Here is a 15,547-nt window from a genome sequence, read left to right on the forward strand (position 1 = left end):
ACATTATAAAATAAAATTCATAAATATGAACAATATTACCTTATCTATCCAAAATTGGTGGAATGGAACACAAATTGGTTGGCTGACCAGAGATAGTGTGCAATGGTAAATGGAACTTATTCCAAGGAGAGGACATTAAGGGGTAGATTTTTAAAAAATGCGCGTTCGTGTACTTTTGTTGGCGCACCAGTCGCAAACAAAAGTACGCTGGATTTTAGTAGATACGCGCATAGTCGCGCGTATCTTCTAAAATCCAGGATCGGCGCGCGCCGAGCCGCGCAGCCTGCCTCCGTTCCCTCCAAGGCCGCTCCAAAATCGGAGCGGCCTCGGAGGAAACTCTCTTTCGCCCTCCCCTCACCTTCCCCTCCCTTCCTCTACCTACCCTCCCCCTACCTTTGTCCACGGATTTACGCCTCCCGGAGGGAGAAGTAAATCCACGCGCGCCAGCCCGGGGGCGGTTCTGGAGGGCACGGCCATGCCCCCGGACTGCCCCGGGCTGAAACCACGCCCCCAGGCCCACCCCCGAAACGCCGCGTTGATCGGCCCCACCCCCGACACGCCCCCGACAAAAAACCCCAGGACTTACGCGAGTCCCGGGGCTCTGCGCACGCCGGCAGGCCTATGGAAAATAGGCGCGCCGGCGCACAAGGCCCTGCTCGCGTAAATCCGGGCGGATTTACTCGAGCAGGGCTTTTAAAATCCGCCCCTAAGTGGAGTGCCTCAAGGATCAGTTTGGGACCAATTCTGTTCAATTTCTTCATGACTGATATTGCAGAGGTGATAGAAAGAAAAGTTTGTCTTTTTGCAGAGGACACTAAAATCTGCAACAGAGTGGACACATCTGAAGAAGTAGAAAGAATGTAAGGTGATTTAAGAACGTTTAAAGAGTGGTCAAAGGTTTGGCAGCTGAGGTTCAATGCCAGGAAGTGCAGAGCTGTGCATCTGGGATGCAGTAATCCAAAAGAACTGTACGAGATTGGGGGTAAAAGTCTAATGTGCATGGACTGGAAGAGGGACCTTGGGTTGATAGTGTCTGGCGATGTGAAGGCAACGAAACAATGTGATAAGGTGGTGTTAAGGGCCTGAGGAATGCTGAACTGCATAGAAAGAAGAATAACCTGCATGAAAAAGGAGGTGATAATGCCCTTGTATAGATCTTTGGTGAGGCCTTCCCTGGAGTACTGTGTTCAGTTCTGGAGACCTTATCTTAAAAAGGATAGGGACAGGATGGAAGTAGTTCAGAGAAAGATAACCAAACTGAAGTGGGGTCTACATCAAAGGATCTGAATAAGGAGGCGGTGCAAGGGAGATATGATACAGACCTTCAAATACCTGAAAGGTGTTAATGATGCATAAGCAAGCCTTTTCCACTATAAAAAAAACTGCAGAGCTAGGGGTCGTGATAGGAAACTCCGAGAGGCAGTGGGGGGACTCAGAACCAACATCAGAAAATATTTCTTCACAAAGAGGATGGTGGATACATAGAATGCCTCCAGGAAGAAATGGTGAAGATGAGAACAGTGAAGGAATTCAAATGTGCATGGGATAAGCACTTCGGATCCCTACAAGCTAGAGGATGGAAAGGACAAAAATGGGGTAACCTACAGTATGTTAACCTTAGATGTAACATTGTGCATGGGGCTAAGCCGCAGGAAGTGGCAGTTACTACCAAAAGCAACTTGCTGAGCAGATTGGATGGACCTTTGGTCTTTATCTATGAGCATTTAGCAAAATTGCTTACCTTGTAATAGGTGTTATCCCAGGACAGCAGGATGTAGTCCTCACATATGGGTGACATCAGTAATGGAGCCCTATGTACGGAAAACTTCTCTCAAAGTTTCTATGAAACTTTTGAATGGCACTGGAGTGCCTACTGAGCATGCCCAGCATGCTATGATATTCCCTGCCACAGGGGTCTCCCTTTAGTCTTGGTTTGTAGCAATAGCGTTAGCCAAAAATAAAATAATAAAACGTATCTGACCCAACTCCGCGGGGTGGCGGGTGGGTTTCGTGAGGACTACATCCTGCTGTCCTGGGATAACACCTATTACAAGGTAAGCAATTTTGCTTTATCCCAGGACAAGCAGGATGCTAGTCCTCACATATGGGTGATTAGCAAGCTAAGGCTGATTCATTTAGTGCTGAAATGACCGTAAGGTATTGTTATTGAAATGAATCAGTCGAAATCACAGCAGGTTGGATGTAGAAGGAGTTGGGATTACACTGGAAACAAGTTCTTTAAGACGGATTGTCCATAGGCTGAATCTTGTCTTCCCTCTTTGTCTAAGCAGTAGTGAGCTGCAAAGGTGTGAAGAGAACTCCATGTTGCTGCTTTACAAATGTCCAGAATAGGTACAGAGCGAAGGTGTGCTACTGAAGTTGACATCGCTCTGACTGAGTGTGCTTTTACTCGCCTTGAAGAGTAAGGCCTACTTTTTCATAACAAAATTGTATGCAATCTGCTAGCCAGTTTGACAGAGTATGCTTACCCACTGCTTTACCTGGCTTGTTTGGATCATAGGATACAAACAGTTGACTGGATTTTCTTTGGGCTGTAGTGCGGTTTAAATAGAAGGAGAGCGCACGCTTACAGTCCAAGGTATGTAGGGCTCTTTCACCTTGATGGGAATGAGGCCTAGGAAAGAATGTAGGTAAAACTATTGATTGATTTAAGTGAAATTCCGTAACAATCTTAGGAAGGAACTTTGGATGCGTCCTGAGGACTACTCTGTCATGTAAGAACTTTGTAAAAGGCTCGTATGTGACTAGTGCTTGCAATTCACTGACCCTTCTGGCCGAAGTGATGGCTATGAGAAATACCGTTTTCCAAGTAAGGTATTTAAGGTCACAGGTACTTATGGGTTCAAAGGGAGAACGCATAAGCCTAGTGAGTACTACATTTAGATCCCATTGTATACTCGGGGAATGAATTGGAGGTTTAATGTGAGTTAGGCCTCTCATGAATTTACTGACGAGAGGCTGTGTCGAGATAGGAGCGTCGTCCAGCTTATTATGGTAAGCTGAGATTGCACTTAAGTGTACCCGTACCGATGATGTCTTAAGACCAGAGTCTGAAAGATGGTAAAGGTAATCTAGTAGTGATGTAGTGGGGCAAGTGAAAGGATCTAAATCTTTTTGAGTGCACCAAGGCGTAAACCGTTTCCATTTGTAGGAATAATTCTTTCTAGTGGAAGGTTTATGTGCAGCTATAAGTACTTGAGATATAGCGGATGGAAGGTTGAATTGCTGTAATATTAAGCTTTCAACATCCATGCTGTCAGGGACAGGGATTGAAGGTTGGGATGGCGCAACTGACCCTGTTCCTGAGTTATGAGATTGGGAGCTACTCCCAGGCGAATTGGATCCCTGACTGATAGATCCAGTAGTGTGGGGAACCATACTTGTCGAGGCCAATATGGGGCTATGAGTATCATAGTCCCCTTGTCCTGATTTAGCTTCACTAGAGTCTTGGTTATGAGCGGTATCGGAGGATACGCGTATAACAGGCCTGAGCTCCAATGGCGAGCAAATGCGTCCCTTGGTTGGCTGTTCAGCTGTCGGAGCAGAGAGCAGTAATTGTTCACCTTGTAGTTGAGCTGGGATGCAAAGAGATCTATTGTCGGTTGTCCCCAACGCTGGAAGATCTTGGATGCTACTGATGGATCCAAGGACCATTCGTGCGGTTGGAACTGACGACTGAGGCGATCCGCTACTGTGTTGTGGATGCCCGCTAGGTAGGTGGCCCGTAAAAGAATTGCATGTGTCAGGGCCCAGTCCCAGATTTGTGCTGCTTCTTGACAAAGGAGGTATGAACCTGTCCCTCCTTGTTTGTTGATGTACCACATTGCTACTGTGTTGTCCGTCTGGATTAAGACAGTCTTGTGTGATAGGCAGTCTTTGAATGCATGCAGCGCATAACGTATAGCTCGAAGCTCTAGGAAGTTTATCTGAAAAGTAGCTTTGAGTCGTGTCCACTTGCCCTGTGTCTTTAGATGACCAATATGTGCTCCCCAGCCTAAGGTGGATGCATCTGTAGTCAACGTCACTTGTTGTACTGGCTGCTGAAAAGGTAGACCTTTGAGCAGGTTGGGCATTAGCGTCCACCAGAGTAGTGCGGCTTTTAGCTCTGGTGTGATAAAAACAGGAGTGGACATTGGTTGAGTGGCTTGTATCCACTGTGTTTTGAGTGTCCATTGTAGAAGTCGCATGGTTAGTCTGGCCATGGGAGTTACATGAACCGTGGAAGCCATGTGTCCTAGAAGTATGAGGCACTGGTGAGCCGTCACCTTGAATCGGTTGCGGAGCTGGTGAGTTAAGAGGACAAGTGTCTGAGCACGGTCTTTTGGTAGAAAAGCGGTCGCTAGCGTAGTGTTTAGCTCTGCACCTATAAACTGTAGTAGATGAGTTGGTGAGAGATGGGATTTCTGGTAATTGATGAGAAATCCCAAGGAATGAAGGACTTGGATGGTGAGCTTGAGGGACGCGACAGCACCTTCTTTTGAATGACTTCTGATGAGCCAATCGTCCAGATAAGGAAACACGTGCACCTTTTGCTTGTGGAGGTGTGCCACTGCTGCAGCCATGCATTTTGTGAATACTCTGGGTGCTGATGCTAGTCCGAATGGCAGCACCCTGTATTGAAAATGCTGATCTAGTACCTGAAACCGCAGGTACTGGCGATGCGGAGGGTAGATGGGGATGTGAGCGTAGGCATCTTGAAGATCCAGAGAGCAGAGCCAATCTCCCCTTTGAAGAAGAGGTAGAATGGAGCCTAGGGATACCATTCTGAATTTTTCTTTCTTGAGAAATTTGTTGAGGTTTCTGAGGTCTAGGATAGGACGAAGGCCTCCTGTTTTCTTTGGAATGAGGAAATATCGGGAGTAGAATCCTCTGCCCTTCTGAGGACCAGGAACTGGTTCTATGGCCCTGATTCTCAGAAGGGTGGATAATTCTGTTTGAAGAATTATGGTGTGTTGATTTATTGAATGGGAGTGAAGTGGTGGATTCTCCATAGGGATAGTTGAGAAATCCAACCTGTAACCGTGGGTCGTGATGGATAACACCCACTGGTCGGTGGTGATGGAGGCCCAATTGCTGAGAAAATGTTGAATGCGGCCCCCTACAGGTGTTTCGGGGAACGGATTTATGCTGCTGCTCTCTGGGGTTGTTCAGAAACCAGACGTGGCCGTTGTTTGTGGAGGCGGCTGAGGCCTCTGCTGCCTTTGCCTAGGCTGTTGACGCTGTGTTGGTCGGCTAGGCCTCTGTCTACCTGCTGGGGGGTAGTATCTTCGTTGGCGATAATAAGGCCTTCGAGTGTCTCTTCTCGGAAATTTTCGGGAAGAGGCCTGTGACTCCTGAGGCTGAGACGACAATTGTTTCAAAGTCTCTGAATGATCCTTAAGGGTCGCTACCGCTTCCTTTATTTTATCCCCGAAGAGATTATCTCCCAAGCATGGTAGATCAGAAAGATGATCCTGGACTTCTGGGCGAAGATCCGATGCTTTTAGCCATGCCCATCTTCGTGCAGCTATAGCTGATGCGGACAACCTTGCTGCTGTCTCGAAACAGTCGTAAGTGGCCTTGACTTCGTGTTTCCCCGAGTCAAGGCCTTTATGTACCAATGCTTGAAATGCCTCTTGGTATTGATCCGGTAAGGTCAGAGAAAGCTCCTGTACTTGCTTCCAAAGGTTTCTTTGGTATTGGTTCATATATAGCTGGTAAGCTGTAATCTTGGATACCAGCATGGAACCCTGGAAAACTTTCCTGCCTAGGTTGTCTAACAACCTACTATCCTTCCCCGGCGGCACTGAAGCATGGGATTTCTGTCTCTTCGCCTTCTTTTGGGCGGACTCTACCACCACTGACTGGTGGGGCAGTTGTGGCCTTTGGAATCCCGGTGTTGGCTGCACTAAGTAAGTGGCCTCAGCTCTCTTATTGACCGGGGAGACCGAGCTTGGATGCTCCCAGATTCTTTGTTGAAGTTCCTGTAAGACTTCATGCACTGGGATTGCTAACATCTCCTTTGGTGGGTCTACGAACTGTAAGACTTCCAAAGTCTTCTGTCTTTGATCCACCTCTGTCTGTATAGGGAATGGGATGGTATCCGCCATTTCCCTAACAAAGTTCGTGAAGGAGAGATCCTCTGGTGGAGACTTCCTGTGATCCTCGGTTGGAGATGGCTCCGAGAATAAATCTTCTTCTGAAGAGTATTCTGAATGAGAATCATCTGATTCCTGCTGAGGCTTAGGATAAGGTGCTGATGGTCCTACCGGTGAATGTGGCCTAGGGGGCCTAGGCACCCCTGAAGGGCCTGGAAGTGGATCCTGAGGTGATTGCCCTGTCAGGATTCCCAGAAGTGTGTCCAGCTTGTTAAAAACTGGATGCAAAATGGGGACATCCTCCCGAGGAACCGGTGTTGGCATCGGTCTTCCAGGTGAGGGCACCGGCATGGGCATGGGCACCGAGGACGGAATCGGAGGAGGCGTACGAGGTAACGGTGAAGTCACCGGGGTTGGAATCGATGTCGGTTCCCGCGGCATCGTCGATGACCCCGGAATCGTTAGTGCAGAAATGGGCATCGATGGTTGTGGAATCGGCATCGATGGCGGTCTTGCGTCTCGTAGAGCCTGTTGCACCGCTTGACGAATGAGTATGTCAAGTTCCACACGCACAGCTGGTGAAAACAGAGCAGCTGTGGTGGGAGGCGGTGTTGGCGATGCCGATTCCTCCTCAGAGCCCTGAGGAGGTTCGGAACCCGGCACCGATATCGGTGGGGATCGCCCATCAGTAGGCCTTGGAGCCTCTGCTTCCGTCCGGGTTTTCTTCGCAGGGGAGGCCGTACCTGTGGTTGTGTCTCCGGACACCGACTCCCGCCGTCGTCGATGTCGATGGCGATGCTTCTCAGGCTGTTTGTCGTTTCCTGTCGATGATGCTTTCGATGAAATCGATGGCGATTGAGTGGAAGCGTCCCCCGCAGCCGGAAGTTTCTTTTTTAGTAGTAACTGTCGAACTGAAGCCGATGGCGAGGACTGGGCCGAAGTCGACGGTCTTGGCAGCCGCTGTACTGAAAAAAGCTGCTCCATCCTTTCAGCCCTCAGTTTTCGGCCTTTCGTGGTCATTTCAGCACAGAATGAACACGCTTGGATGTTGTGATCCTTGCCGAGGCAAAGAACACACTCTCCATGCGGATCAGTAATAGACATTGTTCTATTACAATTCGGGCATTTTTTGAACCCGGAGGCCATGGCGCCGGACAGCCGTCGACGGCGAACCCGAAATTTATCGTTCCCAGCCGGGAATCGAAAGAGAAAAAAGTTACCAGCCGGTAACAAATGGGAAAAACCCCTCGATGGACAAAAATTAATTGAAATTTTCCGAATTTTTTAGAGATGAATTTTCACCTCAGACTCCAATAAAACCGCGAGGCTAACCGCCTTGCGGAAAAAAGAAGACTAAAGGGAGACCCCTGTGGCAGGGAATATCATAGCATGCTGGGCATGCTCAGTAGGCACTCCAGTGCCATTCAAAAGTTTCATAGAAACTTTGAGAGAAGTTTTCCGTACATAGGGCTCCATTACTGATGTCACCCATATGTGAGGACTAGCATCCTGCTTGTCCTGGGATAAATTTATTTATTTTATTTTTAACTTTTATATACCGACATTCTTGCATTAAATGTAAATCATGCCGGTTTACAGTGAAACAGAAAAAGCAGGAAAAAAATTCCTTAGTCGAATACAATGAAACAGCTTAGTTAACAAAGGAAACATAAATATAAATTTTTACATATACACAAAGGTTTGCACGAAGGGGTGCACAAAGGGAAGAGCCCGTTTGTATGCCCGGTGTTGAGGCTGTCTTAACTGTCCGATGTTAGTGACTATATCAGGCTGATATTCAGAAGCCATTTAGAAGGATAACTGATATTAAAAGCTGTATGCAGCTAAATTCTAACCACATAACTTATACGACTGCAATTTATCCACATAAATTGGGGGCAGTCTGGGGGCAGGTGGGAGGCGTTTCGGGGCAGGTCAGAGTTATTCACATAAGTTATTAAGAGTTAGCCGCTTAACCTGTGCAGCTATCGCTGATTGCACCAAAGGGCTCTTCTAAAGTTAGTCGGATATACTTATCCACACCAATGAATATCCCCGTTAAGTTAGCCAGATAGCTATATCCATCTAACTTATCTAGCCGCTCACTGGCTGAATATTGGTCCCACTTCACTTTTAAACAAATCTTTCAGTAAATTTGTTTCCAGTGTGATTATTACCAGTGTTGTAAAGAAATTGAAGATAACACCCGGGCCCCAGATGGTTATCCTCTCGCTCCCCCTGTGGAAGAATCCTGTATGTACCAGGAAAGAGTAGCAGCACCAGGAACTCTTAGCAAGGACCCTATTCTGGAGGTTACATAAAGATTGGGGGAAGGCTATAAGAAAATTTCAATTATGTTTGAATATCCGTTGGGGCATTGCCAGGGCCATCATTGTAAAGTGGAAACTGTTGTGGTCCCGGGACGTGCCCCATCCCTCCACCTACCTCAGGGACGGCCCGGGCCGCTGCAGCGTCCTTGCGCCCTGTACAGGCCTCCCTGGCTTCTCCTGATGGCAGCGCTCCCTCCTCGAGGGAGACGCTACTGATGCTCCATGGCTGGCCCTGCCCCCTAGACGCGCACGCGCAAGGGCTCCACATTAAAAGGGGCCAGCGCGGGAAGGAACAGCACAGCCTGGGGTGACATCAGATGCTCTCAGGGTATTTAAACCCTGCATCTAGGTCTACTCCTTGCCTTGTAATGCGGTTCCTCTCTGTTCCAGAGCTTGCTAGTTGCTGTTCCTGGTTCCTGACTTTCGCTTCTGACTTCGGCCTTCAGTTTCAGTTCCTGGTCCGTGACTTTTTCTTGCTCTAGGTGTCCTGCTTCTGCTACATCCAGGAGGCCTCACCTAAATCCAAGCAGCTCGGGTCCTCACGGGCTCCTCCCGGGAGGACCGCGGGCTTCCAGTGGTGAAGTTCCGGTTGGCCTCCTGGCTTCAGCTTCTCCTCTTCAATACGCTGGAACTCCTCTTCAGACACCGGCCCCACAGGAGACCGCATGTAAGTCTAAGTGGCCTGGGTCCTCACGGGCTCCTCCTGGGAGGACCGCGGGCTTCCGGTGGTGAAGATTCCTCCGGTCTCCTGCCCTATGCTGCCTCCCAGCTTCGACATCCACTGTGGGTCTTCCCACGGTGCGTCATCATCTGTCCCAGCCGGCTCAAGGGTCCACAAATCCAACAGAAAAAATTTGGCACCACCAGGAGACTGCCATGATTAGGCCATCTTTCCAAAGTCAGTAACCACTGGTTAAGGAGCTTTCTGAAGAAGGTCACTATGAGGCCGAAGATCACTTTACAAAAACTACTTCAGCCTCGCTCCAGTCCATATCTTGCTTTGAGCATTCCAGTCCATTCCAGTGACTTCTATTTCCTGTTATGTTAGCTTGTACACGTCCAGCAGTGCAAGTCAGCTTTAGACATACAGCTTCCTGTATTTTAAAATAGATGTGAGTCCAGCTGGGAACCAGTTCTACAAGTTGATCCACCAATTCACCCAATATTCTTCTAAATCCTCCCAAACCCCCTGCACTCCTCCCAGTTATCCCAGACCCCTCAAACCCCGCACAGATGCCTGAATTTTTCCTAACTTACACCTCCTCCATAGCAGAATCATACCTGGGTGCTCGCCCAGGCGTATAGGTACTTGTGCATACATCTCTTGGCTCCACCCTATTATACGCACACCCTATCCACACCACACCCCTTTTTCTTCTGATGTCAGATGTGTACACATCTGCCCGCTTTATAAAATCAATGGACACAGGCTAGTCCTATATGCATTGCCCATGACTTGATTTTGGCGCACATCCAGCTTTTAAAATTCACCTCTTAGGGTATATTGTCAATCGTGTAACTAGCAGTAAAAATACATGTATACTTCTAAGCCCATATAAAACAAATTGATTTTCAAACACAAAGTGCCTGAATATACTGTATTGGCATATTGGGTTGCTAATGTGGCTAAAAGTGCATGCAAAACGACGATGTAAATATGCACTTTAGCACATTTAGGAGGTAATTTTCAAAAGGATTTATGCACTTAAAACTGGGTTTACGTGCATAAATGGACTTTAAGGGCCTGATTTGACTCGAGTAAAGGTCTTTTGAAAATTGCTAGGGTAGCATGTTACATTTACATGCGGAACTCCTTTGAAAATTACCTCTTGCGTGTAAATGAGCTTTTGAAAATTGCTATTTTATGCATGTAACTCCTTTGAATAACCACTCCATAGGGTTGAATCGTCAAAACGTTTTATGCGTGTAAAAGGGATTTTGAAAATTGCTACTTTTATGTGCATAACTCTTTTGGAAATTACCTCCATACTTTTTTTAAAATGTAATTTATAGTAGTAGTTTTCAAACATGCCTCTGAAATTCCTCTTTACTCAGCAGCCAAAAAGTATCCACATGTTTCTAGGTAGTTGAAAATCAATTTACTTGGATATGGCTGACTGAGGTAAATTTTCAGAAACATGGGAAACAAATAACTTATCCAGCTAAGGTTAGCTGTGGATAAGTTATCAAGGACATTGAACAAGATAAACCTCCCACTGAATGTCCTTGAATAAAAAGATCTCCATAGAAACTTGCCTGGATAACTTTGAAACCCAGGTGATTATATTTGGATATACGAGCAGTACTGGGGGCTAGCAATGAGATTAGGGGAGATCTGGTTAGGGTGGGGGAGGTAGGGAGGATGGCCTTATGCTTGGGAACGTTTGCTTAAATTATGTTTTGAGTTTTGGGGGGAAAGGAGGAAGGAGGCTATTCAGGCCCAAAATGATTGATATAAATCCTGGAGGGCATCAATCGGCAGAGCCAGCAATGATTTCACTGGGATGAGGGACTGAATCAGCAGGTCCTCGCTAGAGTCTTATTTTTTTTTATTGTTTAAGCACTTCCTAACTGGCTTAATATTTTCTTTGAAAACATTCAGTTAAGTTAAAGTTATTGAAGAACTTTAATTATCCTCCTGTACATCTCTGTTGGAGTTAGCTGAATACGTTATGCAGCTATCGCAAGTCCACATTGGAACTCCCCCGAAATGCCTTTCATTTATATGGACACATTTTTTTTTTAATTTAAACTTTATTATTTTTCCATCAATGATAAACATCATGAAAAACAGCATGAAAAAGTTAAATATGTGTACAGCATAATATTTTATCCTTTCCAAGGAAAAAATACAACAAAACTAAAAAAATACAATTATTTTGTCACATATCCCATAATTGGGGGAGATCAAAGAAACTTAAATATAAGATTACCAACAAATTATATAATTTGCTGTTGAAAAAACTAACAGGAAGAGTCTGGGAGTTATAATATTTTTACTAGGCCACGGTCTCAGGTATCGCAGTTTGATTTTTATCTGCTAATAGTGTTTCTAAATGCATAGGATCTACAAAACCAAATTTCTTTCCTTGATAGTTAATCAGACACAGGCATGGAAACTTTAAAGAGAATGTAGCTCCTAATGCCAAAACTCGATCTTTTAAAGATAGAATGATATCAAAGCTTGACAGTAATATTAATAAGATGAATGAATCATTGTTACCTGTAGTAAGAGCTAATAGAAATTTAATTGAATAACAAGGGAAGAAAGTTGATAAATGTGAAAAAGAAATGCTTGCTGTAACAAATAGAGTACAAATGATTCAAAACTCCGAGAATGTTTTTATTCGTGAAAGCTTAGCAATCCACAAGGAAGTTGAATATATTGAAAATTTATATAGGGCCAAAAATCTAAGGATTATCAATTTTCCTATGATTCGGCTTCTTTCCCCATGGGAAATGTTTAAAAAATTCTTGAAAAAGAACCTATTATATGAAGATGAGGAAATCCCCAAACTATCCAAGATATATCATTTGCCTAAAAGATCCCCCAGAAGTTCTGGAGGACAAAATACAGTGGAACCCTCATCTTCTCCAGGTATTTATTTATTTAAAATCTTTTCTATACCGTCGTTAAGTTATATACCATCACAACGGTTTACATACAGGCCCGTTAATTAAAGTAGTTAAATGTGTACGGTAGTACATTCTAACAAGTGCTAATAAGGTTCAGTTACATTATGTCATAATAAATTTTATTTGTTGAGTGGGGTAAGTCTTGACCGTGTATACCTATCAGTTAATTTTTACAGGTATAAGTCTCATGTTCTGTTTAATACTATTAAGTTAGAAGAGTCGATAGACCTGATTAATAATAGAGCAACTCTCTTTATTTCTTGTATAGCTGAGCAGGATAAAGAAAATTTGTTTTAAAAGTTTTTCAGATTTAAGGATTTTGTGGACATAAAGTCCAACTTTTTCCCGATGTGGCCAGAGCCACTCAAGCAAGAAGAAGGTACTTTCTATCTATTTGGATACATTTTATCCTGATAATTGTCTTATCCAGATAAATGGTCGCAATTTTCAAAACTTGGCATTTATCTGGGTAGCTTTTGAATTATCTGGATAAATGCCTTTGAATAGCAACCTCTCTACTTTTACCCACATTAAAGGTGCATATATCTTTTAAAAATTTACCCAGTTGTGTTTATCCCCTAACAGGTCGCTGGAGTAACTCTTATAAGCTTCCTTACAGTTGGATTGGAACAGGTCATGCTGTTTACAATGGATCTTTCTACTACAACCGGGCCTTCACACGCAACATCATTAAGTATGATCTAAAACAAAGGTATGTAGCCGCCTGGGCTATGCTGCATGATGTGGTCTATGAGGAGATCACGCCCTGGCGTTGGAGAGGTCATTCAGATATCGACTTTGCTGTGGATGAGAATGGTCTATGGGTCATATACCCGGCCTTTGATGATGAGGGCTTTCAGCAGGATGTCATTGTTTTGAGCAAGGTCAATGCAGCAGACCTCAGCACTCGTAAAGAGACCACATGGCGCACAGGCCTGAGGAAGGACTTTTATGGCAACTGCTTTGTCATCTGTGGGGTTTTGTATGCCGTGGATAGCTACAGCAAACGAAATGCTAACATCTCCTATGCCTTTGACACGCACACAAATACACAAATCATCCCCAGACTGCTCTTTGAGAATGAATACTCCTACACCACACAGATTGATTACAACCCCAAAGACCGCCTGCTGTATGCCTGGGACAATGGCCACCAAGTTACCTACCACGTCATCTTTGCTTACTGAAAGCCCATCACGCAAGGACAAATGTACAGTGCCTTCAGCACCTTTCTTCTGCTTTGTACAAAATTAAAGAATACATGATTTTATATACTGTACATATATTCCCATGTGGATTGTAGATCAGTCCATTCTTGTATTGTGACGTAACCTGCTTCAGTTTTCTTGGGTGGGTGGGTTTATTTTGCAGTGGCAGGGTTGACAATATTTCCTGAACAGAGTATAAAAAAGGTTTTTATTCTCTTACATCCAGCTATAAGAGGATTTTGAAGAGAAAGGAGAATTGCTTTTTATTCATATTGGGTGGGTTATGGGAGGCAATAGTAATATAAGTAATCAAAATAAGAAGGGGCAAGAATACATAATGTGAATTTAAGCATAGCATCAAAATAGTTTAAATTCACCTTATTTATCGACCCCCTCCCCTTGTATTTTCCATTTGTAATATTTTATGTATCACTAATATATAATACAGCTAACATGAAGAAAACCACTTTCTTAGAGAGGGCTGTCATCAATGGCATTCATTAGACTCACCTAAGGGTAAGCCTCTTAAAATAACACATTTTGACTTTTCACTCTTTTGTTTTTGGAATTGCACATATATAGATATGTACAATGTAAAACCCATAACATGCTTTTTCATGTCCCCAGTGACATCACTTTTAGGAGTAGATTTTCAAACTGTTCTAGCAGGTTCTTAGCCAAACCTTCACAAAACTTACTCCTGCATTGTGGCTAAAAAGCACATATTTATTTCATTAAGCATGTTCTTTTTGACACACACAATATACCGATGAATATACCCAATAAAATCACTACTTACCTAGATAAAACTTATCCAGCTAACTTACAAGAGATATTCAGCACCAAGGCTATGCCGATGAATATACCCAATAAAATCACTACTTATCTAGATAAAACTTATCCAGCTAACTTACAAGAGATATTCAGCACCAAGGCTATGCCGATGAATATACCCAATAAAATCACTACTTATCTAGATAAAACTTATCCAGCTAACTTACAAGAGATATTCAGCACCACGACTATGCTGATGAATATACCGAATAAAATCACTACTAATCTAGATAAAACTTATCCAGCCCATCTGACAACTAAGATTTTTCTACAATTTCCATCACTATCTCAATGATGTCTTGTGTTTCTCCCATGCTTGCTTGAGTTCAGATACTGTTTTCATCTCCACCACCTCCACTGGGAGGCCATTCCATAAATCCACTACTCTCTCTGTAAAGAAACATTTCCTCCTGAGTCTACCTCCTTTCACCCTCATCCCATAACCTCTCATTCTAGAGCTGCCTTTCTGTTGAAAGAGGCTCACCACCTGTGCATGGAAATCTCTGAGGCATTTAAATGGGTCTATCATATCTCCCCTATCTTGTCTTTCCTCTAGGATATACATGTTTACATATTTAAGTCTATCCCCATATGCTTTATAACAGACCACTGACCTTTTAGTAGCCTCCCTCTGGACAGACTCCATCCTGTTTACATCCTTTTGAAGGTGCGGCTCCAGAATTGTACTCAGTATTCCTAGTGAGGTCTCACCAGTGGCAACATCAATTCCTTTTTTCTGTTGACCATTCCCCTTCCTATGTAGCCAAGCATTTTTCTAGCTTTTCTTGTTGCTGTATCCACCTGTTTGGTTACCTTAAGTTCATCAGATATAATCACCCCCAGATCCTGCTCTTTCATGCTTAGAAGCATTTCACCCCCAATACTGGACCTCTCCTTGGATTTTTGCACCCTAAATACATGACTGCATTTTTTAGCATTAACTTTAGCTGCCACTCCCTAGACCATTCCTCAAGTTTCACTAGATCCCTCCTCATATTTTCTACACTTTCCTGGCCACTTATTCTGTTGCACATTTTGGTATCATTGGCAAAGTGAAATCTTTCCTGACACTCCTTGTGCTATGTCTCACAACAATGTTGAAAAGAAATGGTTAAAGGAGCAACACTTCCCTCCTTAGAGAAAGCTCCGTTTAATATTAGCACTGCCCTTTGTCGCCTTCCACTCAGCTAGTTTCTAACCCAGTCACTCTAGGACCCATAGCAAAGGCTTTCATTTTATTTATAAGTCGCCTATGTCAAAAGCCTTACTGAAACCCAAGTATACGACATCTAGCGCTCTCCCCTTCATCTTCAAATTTATCAGATTCATGTGACAAGATCTACCTCTAGCAAAACCAGGCTGCCTCAGATCTTGCAATCCATTGCATTTCAGAAACTGCACTATCCTCTGTTTTAGCAGCAATTTCATTAATTTACTTACT

The 15,547-nt window shown here is 44.2% G+C and overlaps 1 protein-coding gene across 1 annotated transcript in view; it reads left to right on the plus strand.

Annotated features, from left to right (window-relative positions):
• Positions 1-14,556, plus strand: part of OLFML2B (olfactomedin like 2B) — a 91,752-nt gene extending 77,196 nt beyond the window's left edge. Inside the window, exon 8 of the mRNA XM_029618144.1 lies at positions 12,650-14,556. Within this exon, the coding sequence (XP_029474004.1) occupies positions 12,650-13,251 (602 nt within the window). The 3' untranslated portion in view covers positions 13,252-14,556. The remainder of the gene's footprint in view (positions 1-12,649) is intronic.
• The last annotated feature ends 991 nt before the right edge of the window (positions 14,557-15,547 follow it).

The sequence above is a fragment of the Rhinatrema bivittatum genome, chromosome 10 (assembly GCF_901001135.1).
Source record: "Rhinatrema bivittatum chromosome 10, aRhiBiv1.1, whole genome shotgun sequence".
In the NCBI taxonomy this organism is placed as follows: domain Eukaryota; kingdom Metazoa; phylum Chordata; class Amphibia; order Gymnophiona; family Rhinatrematidae; genus Rhinatrema; species Rhinatrema bivittatum.